A 17,718-nucleotide genomic window follows, 5' to 3' on the forward strand; every position below is an offset into this window, starting at 1 on the left:
AATCTTTTAAAGATTTCGGTGGCATCTCAAAGATTCTAGAACTTTCCCAAGATGCCACATGTCATTATCCTTATCCAGGGTTAGCAAGGCTTGGTTTAGCCTCAACCAGGGTCAGGTTTGGAGTACCTCCAATTAGGTAGGTTTGGTCAAGACTTGGTCAGCTAGCTGACATGTGGCATTCTGCCACATCAACACCACATCAGTAAGAAGGCACCACAATACCATGTCATCTGACCCTTGGGAAAGCCATGCCAGCAGTTCAATAGCCACATCATCATCATGTCACCATGCCCCAGTCAGCATGTGCACATCAGGTGCCCTACCAGCAGCCTTATCCACATTAACACATCATCATCTACCATGTCATTTGGCAGTGCCCTGTTAGCATCCAGTGACACCTCATCAGTGCCAACTAGGCACTCTAGCCTCTCCATAGGCACTCAATGAATTTAGCATGTGACCTTCAGTCTGCCACATCACCCTCCATGCAATTTTTGATCACCCTCTTGGGATCAAGTTTGGCCTATCCTTCCGGGAGCCATAACTTTTGATCCAGGGGGGGTTCGGATGTGATCCAAAAACAAAAAATGATCACCATCTCGCGAGCATCTTAGTTTTGCATTGTGACATTTCCATAGGTCAACATCATCAAATCATCATCATTGGAACCACCTCTAATCCACTGCAACACACCCAGCACGTAAAATGAATTAAGATAAAATTCTTTTGCTGCATTTTGTGATTTGACGTGTAGTCTAGACTAGCCTCGCCATAGAGGAGATCCAACTCCACCAAGCCAAGCAAGCCATGTCACATTACTCGATTAGTTCCCACCAATGTCATTCCATGCAGTTCTATCATTGGTATACACATTCACACATCTGACTCTAGTTCAGTACTCTTGGCATTCGGCAGTTCATCACTCAGTGTGACACTTGGTAGTGATCTTCCCCACTGATTCAAGATTGTTGCACATTTGCATGCACATATGCCACCCATGTACAGCCATATTCATTGACTATTTTGGCATTGGTTCCATACACATATCCATCAGCCTTATATAACCTTTTAGCTACTCCCGACACGCAGTTGTCATCATTACGTTACAAGCTTGATCCTTGGCACATTGTAGTTCTCATGTGACTTGGTTTTGACCATTTAGTGTAAGCCCCCTAGTGGCAGCTCTTTTACAGTGTTCTCATGGGTGGACACTCTCGCCTGGTACATAGGTTAGCCTCTTAGACAAAGTACCAAACCGCCTCCAACATGGAGTTATCCACATCATGCAGTTAATGATACACCAGTCGTGACTCCAGGTCAAATCTGTGAGTGGAAAGAGAACCTACTTTGATCATTTGTTGCCACAGGGTATGTACCAATGTATGATGCCAACTCGAGCCTCATTGGCATTGAAAGATCAGATGCAGATGCTTCACATGTTAGCATGGATCAGACCACAATTTCTTATCATGCACATTTAATGGTAAGCCCTCTGCATGAGGCACATTCTCAGTAAGCCCTTAACACAAGGCCCATTCTTCGGTAAGACCTCAGCATGAGGCAAATTTGATGGTAAGTCCTTAATACGAGGCAATCTCATGTACATCAGCACAACCTGACTCCAGTGATTTTCACACTTATGTATGGATTCGACTCCATCTTTTGCCACAGACGCAGACATGTAGCAGGAGTTCGGTTATGATCATGTAGTTATTCACAACACATAAGTCCTTAGTACTAGGAACTCCCATCTCTAGCCGTATGCAGAGATTTATGCCACAGTGCATTTAGCTCTTCAGGTGATTCCATTCTAGCATCGATCCCTGATGCTTCTCTGACACAGAGCATATCTTGGGCTCAGTTCTCTTCAACATTACAGATTAGTAGATCAATCTTCAAGACATTCTAGCATCGGCTTAGTTATGCTGCATTGCACCACCATTGGATCTAGTGATCACCACCTCTTTTGATCAGCAGATCATTCCTCAGCACAAGGATACCAATGCATCAGTGCGGTCCTGCCCCAGTGCAATAGACATCATCAAGTTCAGCCATACTGCAACCTGGGGAGACTTAGTGTTTCAACATGCACTCATTGCTGTCGTATATAGTCCATACTTGATACAGATCAGTGGTTGGATCCATGATTATAGATCAATCTCTACTCATGGCTGTCGTATATAGTCCATACTTGATGCAAATCAGTGGTTGGATCCATGATTACAGATCAATCTCTACATCAGCATTCGACACCTCATATGCCTCAGGTACATCTTATGCATTCTCAGTTGTACTTATTTGGGTTTTGAAAATACTGGCTAGTTATAATTCTTGCATATCACTATGCAAGTATAAATATTATAAAACCAGGCAATATATTTCATAAACATAGGAAACACTCAATGGAAACCATGGAGCTAGTTCTATTAGAGGACAAGATCTCATCAAAAATACCTAGGATCAATAGATCACTAATTAAGCTATAAAGGCAAGCAAGAAGTAGCCAAGCATCATTGCATTCGTGGTTGACCCAAGCATAAATAGCTGAAACAATAGCTCGCTAGTGAGCTATAAAGATAGGGAGCCAAAAACTTTTTTCTAAGGAATTTGTACCAATGGAGCACAGTAACGATGGTCATCCATAGGTCAAATATTTGAACATCTATAATTTCTAGTTTTGTGGGAGATGTGTTTGTGTGTATTGGGTCCTCTACATGTAAGAATACAAGTTGTGCATAAAACAATATTTTAAATTTCTCCTAGTGCTAAATGCATAGTTCTTCTTAAATTTTCCCATTTAAAAAAATCATTATGGTTGAGTCAAATCAATCCTTGTAGATAGAGATCAAGGTGGTTGTAAGAGTTCTACACCATACGATCGTTAAAAACTCGCAAAACTCGCAAAAACTTACTCGCAAAATGCCAAGCCCCTATTTCAAGCTTTTAGCCCTTTATACTATCAGCTCCTTCTTGATGATCCTATGATAGATGCTACATCACATGCCGATGGACATTTAGCCATGCACACATCAGACGACCTTCAGCTCATGACAGTTGATCATACAAGTTTGACAGGTTGCCATACCTTGTCATTTGTACGGGCCCATTCTTCAACAGAGTAGCATATCATACCTACACCTTCAGCCCCATATTTTTAGCCTCTAGATCACTCTACCCACACCGATTATGTGGTCTTCTTCGTCCCCGCATCATTTGAGAGAGATTACACTATTTCAGCATATATCTGACATTGCTGTCAGTTCTTTTGGGTTGGTGACACCCTCGTATGTCATAACCTATTGGATTCTATCTCCATAACTACACTGACTAGCCTCATACTCGAATGCCTCAGAGCAGCTACACGGTCCATAGTGACTTATGACATGTTCAGCCTTGACATGTTCAGCATGCAACCATACACACCGTTGTTCACACAGTCATCTTTCGATCGACTAGTCTTTGATCCAGGTGGACTTTACCTTCTGCATATTTCCTTCCTCTTCCCTTCGGCCTATCTTCTGGGTTTTATTCCCAAAGGTGAAGGATGACCCACAACTTAAGAGGGGGAAATCCACGTTATGTATAGGACCCCATAAGCTTTACTCATTATACATGCTTCTGCTACGTAGTCATCACTGTGCTCGCATATGCACATACTACTCTGATTTCTTTTCTGTTTTGGATATGCACTAAACAAAATCCACAAACAGGTCTTGTACATGCACCCTCTACTTACCTAGTTTAAGAGGGGGTGTTGAGGATGGTGTAAATTGCATCATACCTCTAGGGCATAAGGAAAGGCCCTAACCCTAAACCCTAAACCCTAAGGGGTTCTCACATGTATATCTTCATGTTCATGTTCAATACACTTAGTGTGCAGGCCCAACCGTGGGCTGTGGACGTGGGCGGGCAATCTTGCCCGTCCATGATCAGTGGGTGGCGCCCAATGGTGCACAAGTGACAATTTGGCAAGAATGTTTTTGGCCACAGAGGAACTTGAAACATTGCTTTTTCTTTTCTTTATGCCAATGTACTCAGAAAAGAAGTGGAATGACGGATGTATGGCTTCATTGAGCGTTTGACTGATAAGAATTCTGGTGAGGAAGACTAAATAGGATGAAAGAAAGCATCGCACTGCTGCGAAATCGGAGTGGGATGCTTGTGAAAATTTTCAAAGAACTCCAGCTTGTTCCCTGAATTGTGAGGGCGTCGTCCTCATTGTCGAAGCTGTTGATCAATGCTTCAGTGTGAAAATGTAATTCCCGCTGATGTTGGGCAAATCTTTCCGAACCAGTGTTCTCCAATTCTCACGCATCCGGGAGGTTGGATATGTGAGTGTGGCTAGGCGGTCAAGTCGTCAAACCGAAGGGGACAAGAACCGTCGTCCCGATAGCTGAACTGGTATTATCTCACGGATTCCTGGCAGTGATTCGACAGGCGAGAAAGTGTGCTACGAAACAATTTGCAAAGGTGAAGTGATAGAATACTCAGTTTATGTTGGCTAGTCACAAATTATTGTGAGGAGCTAGTATAAAATTACGAAGGGTCCCTATGGATACACAATTCAGGTTGGGTTAGGACATGTGAAGCAAGAGAATGCACCGGGCCAAGGCATCCGCTGGTCAGCTCCGGTCAAACTCTGTGTTGGACGAGCTAGCAGAGTGTGGCAGCAATTGCAAGGCCGGCTTTACCTCTGGAGTACCGTTGAATGCAACTAAAGCACAAGAACTGCGAGAGATCATTGGCTCGGAGATGCTGAGCTTAGAGGAGGTACTTACTTCTCTGGAACGAATGCCCCAGCCCCCTTCGGTTGAGAACTTTATGTGCATCTTGCAAAAGTGCAGAGAAAACAAAAATCTAGCGTATGCCAAGCGTTTGCGTGCCTACATGAGCAAAAGTGGGCTAGAAGCTCATAAATCTCTTGGGAACTATCTTGTCCCAATGTTGGTGGAATGTGGAACCATGTGCGATGCAGAGCAGGTTTTTAAGAGGTTGGTCGATCGGAACGAGTATTCTTGGACTTCACTGATCATGGGTTATATTGACTGCGGGGATTCACTAAAATCCCTCAACCTGTACCTCAAAATGCAACGGGATTCTGTACATCCTAGCAAGTATACGTTTGTGGCGCTACTAAAGGCTTGTGCTAGGCTGAAAGACGCGGAAAGAGGCCAAGTAGTACACACAGAGATTGCCCGACAGGAATTGGAAAGTGCTCCTTTTGTTGGCAACACCTTGGTTGATATGTATGCCAAATGTGGTTCGCTTGCAAAAGCAAGGGAAGTGTTTGACAAGCTGCCACATCGAGATGCAGTTTCGTGGAACATTCTAATTGCAGCATATACTGAACATGGTCTTGGTGGGGAAGCCTTGAACTGTGTTAAACAGATGCAACTAGAGGGCCTTTCTCCTGATGCTTCGACTTTTCTTTGGAGCTTGAAAGCTTGTGGCAGCATAGGAGCTATAGGCAAGGGCCTAGAAATGCACGCTGAGATTGCCAGACAGGGACTGGAAAGAGATCCTTCTGTCAGTGGCACCTTGGTTGACACGTATGCCAAATGTGGCTCACTTTTAAGAGCACAAGAAGTGTTTTACAAGCTGCCAGTTCGGGATGTGGTCTTGTGGACTGCACTAATTGCAGGATATGCTGAACATGGTCTCAGTGCGGAAGCACTGAACTGTTTCGAACAGATGCAACTGGAGGGGATCCGTCCGGATGCGTTCACATTTGTTTGCAGCTTGAAAGCTTGTGGCAACGTGGGAGCCATAGACAAGGGCCAAGAAATGCATGCTAAGATTGCCAGACGGGGGCTGGAAAGAGATCCTTTTGTTGGTAGTACCTTGGTTGACATGTATGCTAAATGTGGTTTGCTTGCAAAAGCAAGGGAAGTCTTCGACAAACTAAGAGTTCGAGACATAGTCTCGTGGACTATACTAATTGCAGGATATGCTGAAAATGGTCTTGGAGACAAAGCGCTGCACTGTTTCGAACAGATGCAGCTGGAGGGTACCTCTCCAAATGCTCACGCTTTTGTTTGCAGCTTGAAAGCTTGTGGCAGCATAGGAGCCATAGACAAGGGGAGAGAAATACATGCTGAGATTGCCAGACAGGAATTGGAAAATGATATTTTTGTTGGTAGCACTCTGGTTGACATGTATACCAAGTGCGGCTCCCTGGCAAACGCACAGGAAGTGTTTGACAAGCTACCAATTCGGAATGTATTCTTATGGAATGTACTAATGTCAGGATATGTTGAGTATGGTCTTGATGAGGAAGCATTGGATTGTTTTGCACTGATGCAACTGGAGGGTGTCTCTCCAAATGCTTGCACGTTTGTTTACATCTTAAAAGCTTGTGGCAGAATAGGAGTCATAGATAAGGGCCAGGAAATACACACTGAGATTACCCGACGGGATATGGAAAGAGATCCTTTTGTTGGCAGCACCTTGGTTGACATGTATGCCAAATGTGGCTCGATTTTAAAAGCACATGAAGCATTTAATAAGTTGCTGGTCCAGAATGTGGACTCCTGGACAGCACTAATTACAGGATATGCCCAGCTAGGACAAAGTAGAATTGTTTTCCATATGCTTGAGAGAATGAGAGGACACGACATAAAGCCAGATGGGGTCACATTTCTTAGTATTCTTACTGTCTGCAGTCAAGCAGGTCTAGTGGAGAATGGCCACAAGTACTTTGAGGCCATGAGAAAAATTTATGGCATTACTCCAACTATTGAGCATTACACTTGCATGATCGATCTTCATGGCCGTGCAGGGCAATTAGACGAGGCAATCACAATGTTGGAGAAGATGCCTTACCAACCTGATATTGTGGTGTGGACTACTGTGTTAGGTGCTTGTCGAAAATGGGGTAATATGGAGCTTGGAAGACGAGCCTTTGAACATGCAGTTCGATTGGATGAAATGGATGCTGTAGCTTATGTCTTGATGTATAACATCTATGCAGGCATTGATGATGCAAGGATGATGAGAAGAATTCCAACGTCATGAGAGTGAAAGAAAAGCATGGAAGTGATCAGGGGATGGAAGACATTCCCAAAACAATGATACGCATCTAGAAAGTTTTTCCTTCCGATGACGGGTAGGTCACAGATTTGCATGGTGTCTCACAGGATGTATCCGCAGATAATGCAAATTAATGTGCATTATCTTGGGCACAGTGAGAAGCTCACTATCTTGTGCGCCAATGTGCACAAGGGAAGAACCATGCAAGTTGTGTCCTATCTTTTGGAAAAGAGGGACCTAAACTTTAAAGAACAGGGATGGTGCTGCAAGGACGCAGCGATGAACTGGCACCGTTCGTCCAGAGACATAGATGAGAAATCACTGAAGGCATCATCAAAAGCTCGTGATAGAGTAAACGTTGGAGGTTGGAGCTCAGCGTCCACCAAGCATTCTCGCACGGAAATGAAGGAGTACAAGGTCTCTGTATATTTCGGAGAAGTGGAATCCCTCAAATTTACTGAGCTCAATTGGGACCCAATAAGGTGGGAGGTGACTAGTAAGTACAAATACTTAGGGATCACCATTGGATCTGATGTGATCCACTCAAATGTGATAAGGTCGAGAGCTGTAAAGCCTTGTTTTGCTGCCCAACATGTACACACAATGCCTTGGATTCCAGCCGCTGCACCAGTGTCATGTGCCCTCAAGGGAGGAATCAGGATGCAGAATCTGTTGCTAAAAGTAAAAGTGCATCATGCATGATTTCTGAGTATGCACTTTCTAGAAATCAGCCTGAAATCTCTATAAACTATTGTAAAAACCCTCGGCCAAAAAATGTGGGTGACTTGACTCTCTCTCGCTCTCTCGCTTGCTGCCTTCCTCCTTGGTTACCAGACGAGGATACTTGAGTTGATTAATGATCTCTTTCGACAGTTGATGCCTGCTAGAAAGCGAGACAAATCACGGCATCTAATTATCAGGTTTAAAGATGCCCACTAAAGGGTTGAGCGCTCCTAAAAGGACATAGCATTGGATCTCTCAAACGCACAATTTGTGGAGGATGGAAGAGTGGGAGGAGGTTATGACAGAGAAGAAGGAAGGGAGAGTGCCCTCTCGAAAGAATGGTAAAGCTGTGGTTCTTGATAAGCATGACTATGGACAATACATATAGGAAATAATGATTGTGCTTGGAATGTGGATGGATTCACATTCGGCAACGTTCTTGTTAGGGAAAAGGGCCAGGGTCGGACTTTCCTCCAAAGTCCTCAAAAAATAGCTCCGGTCGGTCGCATGCCATTTTCCAAGGACTTTCCTCGTACCCTCGCCCTTTCCAACTCTGGAGCCTTTAAAATCTTCAGTCACGTGAACATCTCCTGATCGCTTGCTAATCTCCATAGCACTTGGATTTTTAATCCCTCTTAGTATTTGCAACAATCAATTAAATGTGCATAGCCATGGCACCCATTAATTGTTAGCGCTTTGTATGCAAAATAGAAATTTGTGGAGTAATCCTAGTCACTATGTCCCCACCAAGCAAACATGTGCACATAAACAATTAAACTTTGGTTGACGGAGGTCAACCCTCTTTATCATAGTTAAGGGTTTTTGTCCACAATCAAGGTGCCTTAATTATAGCCAAGTCTCTCCAAATGAAGTTGGCGCGTCTCTTCAGCCGACGTTGGCACATCTTGGCCTAAGCTAAGTCTTGTGGATCGAAGTGAACACTCTTTGACCGAAGTCAGCTCTTTGGTTCTTTGGTTAACTGTAGTTAACATCCTCTTGGAGTGAGCGAAGTCTCCCTAACCAGGGTTAGGCTTACCTAATCGAGGCTAAGTATCTTTGACCGAAGTCATACTTTGACCAATGAACATAACTCTTTGACCATAATTAAATAAATGAAGTACTTTATAATAATGATCAAATAAATGATCAATTGGAACTTTAACTTAGACTATTTACAACTTGGTGACATCTCCTTGGCTTCTATCCAATTGACCTCAACCAAAAAGCTTCCTTCTAAATATCTAGGAGCTGTGGATGATTAGACGACATGTCTTCTGCTTTGTTTGCGAGATCTTTTCTTCATGGTTCCCTATTATGACATGGTCGTCCACATAAAGGACCACGATCATACACTTGCCTCCTTCTCTATAGATATACAAATTTGCATCAGATGGGCTCCTCCTGAACCTGTTTTATAGAAAGTAGGCATCAATCCGCTTGTACCACGCTCGTGGGGCCTGTTTTAGCCCGTAAAGTGTCTTCTTCAGTTTACATACTTTACCTTCTGAACTGGGGATCGAACCGGGGATCACAAAACCTGGTGGTTGTTCCACGTATACCTCCTCCTTGATATCTCCATTCAGAAAGGCAGATTTTACATCCATCTGAAACACGGGCCAACTTTCCTATGCTGCTAAAGCCAAAACACTGCGAATTGTGGTTGGTCGAGCTGTGGGAGCAAAAGTATCCTGATAATCAAAACCACATACCTGTGCGAATCCTTTTACCATGAGCCGAGCCTTGTACTTATCCAACGTGTCGTCGGACTTGTACTTGGTCTTGTACACCCACTTGGTGCTGATTACCTTACGTTTTGGTGGTCGATCCACAAGGTCCTAAGTGTTGTTCTTCATTATGGAGCCATACTCTGACTGCATAGCCTCCATCCACCTATCATCACCCGGTGTCTCTTTAAGACACTTGGGTTCTTTAGCACGGATCACCTCTGTCATCAAATAGTAGTTGACCAAGTGTTCCTGTGCCCTTCTTTGCTTCTCTAATCTCTTGGACCACCGGCGGTGTTCGGATGGTTCCTCCTCAATGGCTGGAGGTTCTCTACCGTCGAAAAGCTGCTTTACCCACTTCGGGAATGGCTATTGCCGTCGTGGTTCTACAGGCTCTTCTTCCTCTTCTTTATCTTGAATCCTCCCAAGCACCATTGGGGGAGTTCGGTCTGCTGTTGGTGGTTGTATTGGATGGATATCCTGGTCCTGGTTGTCTGGGAAGGAAGCATCCTCCTCTAATTGATGCGGCTGTTCTGAGAAGACCACATCGCGACTTACTATTACCTTCTTGGTAACAGGATTATAGAGACGGTAACCCTTCGCCTCTTCACTATACCTAAGAAAATACACTTCCGGCTCTTCAGTTTCCATTTGGTTCTGTTAGCATCAGGGACATGCACAAAATAGTCACATCCAAAAACTCTGAAATATGCAGCTGAAGGTTTCTTACCAGAAAAGGCTTGCAGTGGAGTCATCCCGTTCACAGCCTTTGGGTAGCTACGATTCAAAATGTAAACTACTGTGTTACATGCTTCAGCCCAGAAAGTCTTTGGCAAATCTTTCCCTTTCATCATACTCCTACCCATTTCGCAGATGACGCACATCTTGCGCTCTGCTACTCCATTTTGTTGTGGTGTATGCGGCGGAGGTTTTTGCCTCTTGATCCCATGACTTTTGCAGTAACTTTCATGTGAACTCACCACCTCTGTCTGATCTCAACTTCTTCACCTTCGTCCCCGTTTCTTTCTTGACCATTACATGCCATTCTTTGAACTTACTAAAAGCCTCATCTTTAGTCTTCAGGAAGTATATCCATATCCTTCTACTGTAGTCATCGATCAGTGTCATGAAGTAGTAGGATCCACCCCAAGCTTCCGTCTCCATCTTTCCATAGAGGTCCGTGTGAACGAGCTCTAGAGAAGCCTTTGCCCTGTTGGCCTCTTTAGGAAAGGGTTGCCGATGCTGCTTGCCAATCATGCAAGCTTCACATACATCGGGCAAATCTATAATTTCTGGTAGATCTGCAATCATTCCACTTTTATGCATCTCCTTTAAAGAACTGAGGTTTAGATGACCAAACCTCTCATGCCACAACTTAGTGTTGCTCACATCGGCTCGAGCACTGAAAGCTGAGAGTTCGTAGATGTTGTTGCGTCGTGTACCTTTACCAATGACCTTCCCTTGAAGATCCAAAATCTGTGCACCATTCTTATTGAAGTGAACTTTGAGGTCCCGATCCATGATCGCAGCAAGTTCCTCTTGATATCTGGCACATAAAGAACATCAGACAATTGTTTTACAACTCCATTTGACTTGAGAGCAATCGTACCTTTTCCTTTTGCCGGACATTTTGTATCATTGCTGGCTGGTACTAGGATGTCATTCTCTACTGGATGTAGAGAGGTATACCAATCCTTCCGACTGGTCATGTGGCGCGATGCACCATTGTCAATAATCCATGGTTCATCCGCAGGTACATGAACTACCTCCGTGCAAATCTCCTCAATTGCTACAAACAGCTCTACTGGTACTGCCTGCGTGCTGTTGCTGAACTCTTTCTTTACTCCATTCTTCTCATCTGCAATCTTCTTCTAGCACTGAATCTGATTGTGCCCTGCCTTGTTGCAATAGAAGCACTTGATCTTCTTCTTTCCCTTTTTATCATCAGAAGAAGATGGGTTACCAGAGTCCTTCCCTTACCTTTCTTTGTTCCAGCCAAGAAAACCGAATCTTCTCCAGTCCTCGTCTTTTGACACATCTCCTCCAGAAGGATTGCACTAAAATCCTCAAAGTTAAGGAGCAGATTTCTGTTCTGCATATTCAGCGCCGTAACAAGACCGTCATACTTTGGTGGGAGAATCCGTATGCACCTTCGTGCTAGATTATCGCTGGTGATGGTGATGCCAATCACAATCATCTCATCGCGTAGATTCTTCACCCTTGTGATGAACTTCTCTGCCATTTTAGACTCAGACAATTTTTTGTTTGCAAGTTGAGTCTCCAGATTCTAAATCTGCGTCTGATTTATGGTCTCGTACTGATTTTTCAAGACCGTCCATGCCTCCTCCGCTGTGGTGACATGTTGAATTAACACCATGACAGAATCACTCACACTGCAGACAATAGAACACAGCGCATCTGCATTTCTTCTTGTCCACGTGAGAATCTCATCTACAGTTGGTACTATCTGTTGTCCTACATTGGCTAGATTTGGTCTCGCAACTGGCTTCAGGTCCACCCCAGTAGCAGTATCCCAAAGCTCGTATGCGCTTAGGATGGTCTTCATCTTGAACTTCTAGAGTGGATAGTGCCGTCCAACTTTCTGCTTTCGCCAAACGGTGGGATTCGTAGTCTTGCGGGCTGGGCCATCTCTCACAATATGCGCAAGTTTCCGCATACGCATAAGCTTCTCTCATTCTCTATTTCCGCATATGCTCACGCATATGCGGAAACTTACGCATAAGCTCATGCTCATGCATGAGCATAAGCATGAGCTTATGCTTATGCTCATGCATGAGCATGAGCTTATGCGTAAGTTTCCGCATATGCATGAGCATATGCGGAAATAGAGAATGAGAGAAGCTTATGCTTCTCTCATTCTCTATTTCCGCATATGCCGAAACATGAGCATAAGCTCATGCTCACCCATGAGCATAAGCATAAGCTCATGCGGAAAAAGAGAAGGAGCTTATGCGGAAATAGAGAATGAGTTTCCGCATAAGCTCTTTCTCTTTAAACAGAAACACACTACCAAATCTTCTTGCTAGAGCCCAAGCTCTGATACCATGTAAGAAAACAATACAATGTTTGTTCTCAACAGATAATAGGATCTCGTATGCAAGAGAGAAAAGTAGATAGTATGGAGAATCAAAAATTTGATTACTGTAAAACTGATACAATAAATGGTGCTACCTCCCAGCCGTGCACTCTTGTGTGAGAAGCTTTGATGGCGTGCTGGAAACAGTAGAGGATGGAGGCTGGATGCTAAGGAATCATGGTTGCTATAGCCAGTGATGAATATGGGCTTCACTGGCTTGCTCTTATATAGCCACTAGTCGTAGTCAGTTAGACCCAATTGGGAGACCGACCCAATCCGCCCAAAATGGTCGACTAGAGGTTGGTCTCAAAATAGTCCACTGACCACACAATAGAATCGTGGCACAGAATAGAGCAACTAACCTACGGTTGTTGTTCGGCCCAGAGCTATCCGGGATCATCTGGGCCTCCAAACAGGCCCCGTAACCTGAGAGTGGGCTACCCCGAGAAATGCTTCATCTACGCTCAATGCGGTCAGTCATGGGATGCCTTCCCGCACTTGCATGTAGCCTAGTTGGCAGTGTGCCAAATCTATCTAAAGCCGTCCAGCCATTAGGCCACACATGGCCCCCTTCTGGTGTCCAAACCAGGACCTACTAGATAACCTAGCTACTCAAATGCCTTCTCCTCATATGGGGGGCTTACAAGTAGAGTTAGCTAGTTCCTGCATAGTTACACGAGAGTGGAGCATTGATATCTAATAGAATCATCCCTTTGGACAAGTCCCATACTTGAGCCATGATTTTTTCTCGTTGAGTTTTATTAACTCTGTACAGGGGCCTATTAGGTGGCTCACTGCCAGGGATAAGCTCTATGCAATGGTCTTCTGGTCTCTCAGGGGTAACTCCCCTAGCAAAGCATTTGAAAAACAATCTTTAAAATTTACAAGAAACTAAAATTTACCTTTATCATCCTCATTCATTTCAGCATGCATTTCAACATCTCTTTCTTTAATGAAAAGCATGTATGTTGAAAGTGCAGATTTTATTGCTTTCCCAACTGAAACATCATATACAATCGGGGTGGTCTCCCCTCTATTCTTGGCAACAACAAGTTGTGCTTATCCCTATGTACAAACTCAAGCACTCTTTTAGAAAGAGATAACTTCACTACCTTACGATGAAACCAAGGCATACCCAAAACTACATCATGATGTTTAAGTGGGGAAATGAAGAAATCCTCTTGATCTACATAACTCGATACATGAACATGGAGCTTCCCAATCAAGGGAGTTATAGGCACAGGGTCCCCATGGAACATAAGATCGGCATCTAGGACCCTATGCAACTCTTTAGTCTTTATTCCCAGCCTCAAGGCTAAATCTTCTGAGATGAAATGTGTTTGTAGCCCCTAGATCAAAAAATATGAGCAATTGCTGGTCTCTTATCTTGCCCCATGAAAGCAACAACTCTCGTTCCTCTGGATTTGACACTCTACCCAAAACTTCTGAAATTCCTCCTGCCATTGGATTTGGCTATCCTTGTCGCTTCTTTGCTCCTTCAAACCCGAAGGCTTCTCAGGGCACTGGGTAGTCACATGGCCCTCTTTCCACACCTACAACATTTTCCCTCCTTGCAGAATACAACTATCTGCTCAAGGGAAAATTGAGGTTTGCCTTGAAAGGCTTTCGGTGCTTGGTTCCCCCTCAGCTTTTGAGGTTGAAATCCCCTCTTTTGAGCCTTGGGAAACCACTTTTTCTCAAACTAAGGTGTGGCTAGATTTTTCAAATAGAGAAGGCACTATAGTGGTATCATGCATGTGCATTAAGCTTGCCACAATGGTTGGATCAGAACCAACTACGGTTTGTGCACTTCACCATGCACTAGTTGTTTGTGTCAAGATGTAAAATAACCATGCATAGTTTGGAAGACTCAAAAAAATTCTCCATGCCAAAAGCTCCATCCAACCGCTTAATGAACTACATGGCCTTCTCTGTATGACCATACTGGCCATTAAATGTAGCAAACCCTGACAGACTTCCCACCTTCTTTGATATCCTTAGTTTTTGCTTTCTTAGCTACATGCTTTTCCTTATATGACTTCTTCTTCTTATGCTTAGGCTTTGATGATCCAGAAGAAGAAAACGAAGATGAAAAGGTGGAACTGGTTAAAGAACTTGAAGAGCTATGATTATGTCTGGCTTTGTTCTTACTGAAATGTGATCTCTCTTCCTGGCTACCTACTTGTTGACAGTTGTCCTCATGATGAGTCGAGTCACATTGGTGAGGTAAATTCTTGAGCTTCACTAGATTGGAGTTGACATTTATGATTCTGTGAGAGGAAAATGTAGGATTGAAGATCATTTTTTGTCAATGTTAGTAGAGCAGGTCTAGATAAGGAGCTCTACACAATTAGACCAAGACTTGGAATCATATCATATGTTCAAGTGGCAAGTGGTTAGTTCTAAATTTAGAATGGTGTATTGTTCAATAATGGGAAGGTTTTTATCCCTAATGATGGTGAGGTTAGGAGGAAAACCTTATATAAATGTCATGACCTACCAACTACAATTCATGCGGTTATTCATGAGCCTACGAATTATTAAAAGGAATGTTTTATTGGCCTAAGATGAGGGCCAAGATTATTGATTGTGTGGTAAAATGCCAGAATCACTAAGTGAATAAGGTAGAACGCTTAAAGGCTAGATGATTGTTGCATGCTCTAGATATTCTTACAAGTAAAAGGGAAGTATTCCCATGGACTTCATTGTGGAATCACCATGAACCAATCGGGGCATAATGCTATCTGCATAGTGGTGGATAGATTAACAAAAGGTGGCAAGATTGTTACCTATGAAGGCAACTTTGAAGGCCTTTGAATTGGCTCATCAATTTGTTGAGTAGTTCCTTAGATTCTATGGGTTGCCTTGTGATAGTGAGAAAGATTCGAAGCTCTCTTCTGGTAGGATGTGTTTCCAATTTGTAAACCACTTTGAGTATGAGTTTCACCAATCATCTTGTTTCCAATGGCAAACAAAAAGGGTGAGCCAGGTCTTGGAAGATATGCTTTGGGCATATGTCTCCAACAGGACATCCAACCAATAGTGGAATTTGACTATAATAGTGCTAAGCATACACCTACTAGTTATTGTCCATTCATGCACCTAGGATCTCATGTGATGGTCAAATTGAGGGGTATCTAGCTAGACACAAATAAGGATTTCCAGTTAGATATGGAAGAGTTGCTAGTTATTACACAAGAATCTATCAGAGTGCTCAAGATAGATGGTGTCCACCCAAAGAGTTTTATGAGGAAATGCTCGTATATTTATGAATAACCAATGATTCAAAGATTCTACAGATGGGGGAATGCAAATGAGAAAGAAAGACTCTCAATGTTGAAATAGCAAGAGCAATCATGGTAAGGCACATAAGAAGATTTTAGACAAGCAAGTTAAGTAGGAGGATATGAAAGATCCCTTTCTGGAGACTTCCATTTGCCATATGATTTTATTGCATCAGTTAGATCCCTTTCCATGAAGAGTCTGTAAAGATGCATAGACTATGTAGGAGAGATAATGGGAAAGACATGTTGTAAAAGTTCATATCTCGCTTACAGTGCCTCCTGTGAGTGGAAATTGAATTTTCCAAATGGTCTATCAAAGGAGTTGCACAAGCTTGAGCAAGTTGCACCCATGAGGAAGTCTAGCAACCATCTGATGTCAAACTCGGCTCTTTGCCTAGCCTTTGTTTCCCATCTGACAATTTTAATGTGGTCATTGCATTGTAAAAAGTGCTTGGCCTGACATAAACATGCAGTCTATATTTGAATTCAATCCCTAGCATGACAAAGTTTTAACAATTTATTCTAGCCTTGGTATTTGCCTTTCGCAATCCATGCACATATTATTTCCATATTCTCGAGTAACAAACTACATGTTATTGGCAAAAGCATTACAAGTAGGCTAAAACAAAGTAAGCAGTCTCTCATAGCTTATATAAACAAGAACCATGGATTGATCGAAGTTGATGAATATCACCATATCCAATGGGCGATTAAGGCTTAGGAAAGGATACATAGTTCAAAAGTTCATAGTATTCAAAACTAGAATAGTATTTAAAGAGTATAGAGCTAGTCTCCTTCATCAATTGAGGGGAATAAGGTTTGATAAGTCCAAGGTAGGAGTTTGAGGGTTGCAAGTGTAAATTAGAAGTGGGGGAGAATGATTGTGTAATAGAGTGCATTTGGAGTTACAAGGGAGAGTAGATATAACAAGTGGAGAAGAGGGAGAGGGAGAGGGAGAGACAGTGGAAGATTGCAAGGGGGACGGCCAACTATAGGGCAAGATTAGAGCATGCTGCAATAGGTTGATAGTGTTGAGGGAGCATGAATACTAAGAATGAAAGTGCCCAAGAATACAAGAGTGGAGTGCACAAACTAACCAAAGAGAGTTGAAGGCTTTGCCTAATGGAATATTTGTACATGGTCCTTGACACTCTTTCTTTAGGACTCTTTTCTCTCTCTAGACTGCTCACTCCAAATATCACCTTGTTGTCCTAAAGAACATCTTGTAATAGGATAAAATAAAATTGGATATCTGAAAAAGAAGTTATTGAATCACCTCCATGTGGCATTAGGGTGCAAGAGATCAATCTCTCTATCTAAAGGTCTTTTAGGAAAGCACTCGTTCTTTAGGCTATCTTTCTCTCTCTAATCTCAAATATATATGGTGTTGAAATCCAAGGTCTAGATGTATATAGCAAGTCCTACATTAGATGGAAGTGGAAACGAAGTGTAGTTATAAAGCTCTCACCCTTTATTTGTTGAGCTCATAGAGGAACTTTCTCTCACTAGACCTAGTTTTCTCTTTAAGACCATGATTTTGCAAGTACATCTAGAACTTTAGCAGATGATTGTGTAAGGTCATATTATTTCATTTACTAGCTTATAATTATTAGGTTCAATGGGATGGCATAGCTTTTTGGCTGGCTTTTCCATGCACTCAAGGTCCTTGGCTCATAGGGTCCCTGAAATATAAAATCCTACGAACCTACAAAGGCCAAATAAAATGGGCAAGAAAGCATCCTCATCAACCTTGAATTTTGGACCAAATGTCACAATCACCTTAGAGTCCATCCATTCTACTTTCATCTTGCTTTGTAGAACCTTGACAAAAAAAGAAAGCGTGTTGAAGATGACAATCTCA

The 17,718-nt window shown here is 43.0% G+C and overlaps 1 protein-coding gene across 1 annotated transcript; it reads left to right on the forward strand.

The window, feature by feature from the left end:
• Positions 1 to 4,596: 4,596 nt before the first annotated feature.
• LOC147883457 (pentatricopeptide repeat-containing protein At3g53360, mitochondrial-like) lies at positions 4,597 to 7,014 on the forward strand. Its single transcript, XM_087399495.1, has 5 exons — positions 4,597 to 5,238; positions 5,389 to 5,730; positions 5,945 to 6,033; positions 6,141 to 6,435; positions 6,520 to 7,014. The coding sequence occupies exons 1-5, from the start codon at positions 4,597 to 4,599 to the stop codon at positions 7,012 to 7,014; spliced, it is 1,863 nt and encodes a 620-aa protein (XP_087255621.1).
• Positions 7,015 to 17,718: the final 10,704 nt, after the last annotated feature.

This window comes from Dipteris shenzhenensis, chromosome 28 (assembly GCF_047967505.1).
Source record: "Dipteris shenzhenensis isolate YYH24624 ecotype China chromosome 28, Dip_SZ_1.0, whole genome shotgun sequence".
NCBI lineage: Eukaryota > Viridiplantae > Streptophyta > Polypodiopsida > Gleicheniales > Dipteridaceae > Dipteris > Dipteris shenzhenensis.

What these genes read in the sequence shown, in the direction of transcription:
- LOC147883457 (XM_087399495.1), top strand. Translation starts at nt 4,597, where the DNA reads ATGCACCGGGCCAAGGCATCCGCTGGTCAGCTCCGGTCAAACTCTGTG. An exon ending in CTTTTGTTGGCAACACCTTG is followed by an intron (nt 5,239 to 5,388) that starts GTTGATATGTAT and finishes TGTGTTAAACAG; the next exon opens with ATGCAACTAGAGGGCCTTTC. An exon ending in GTCCGGATGCGTTCACATTT is followed by an intron (nt 5,731 to 5,944) that starts GTTTGCAGCTTG and finishes TACTAATTGCAG; the next exon opens with GATATGCTGAAAATGGTCTT.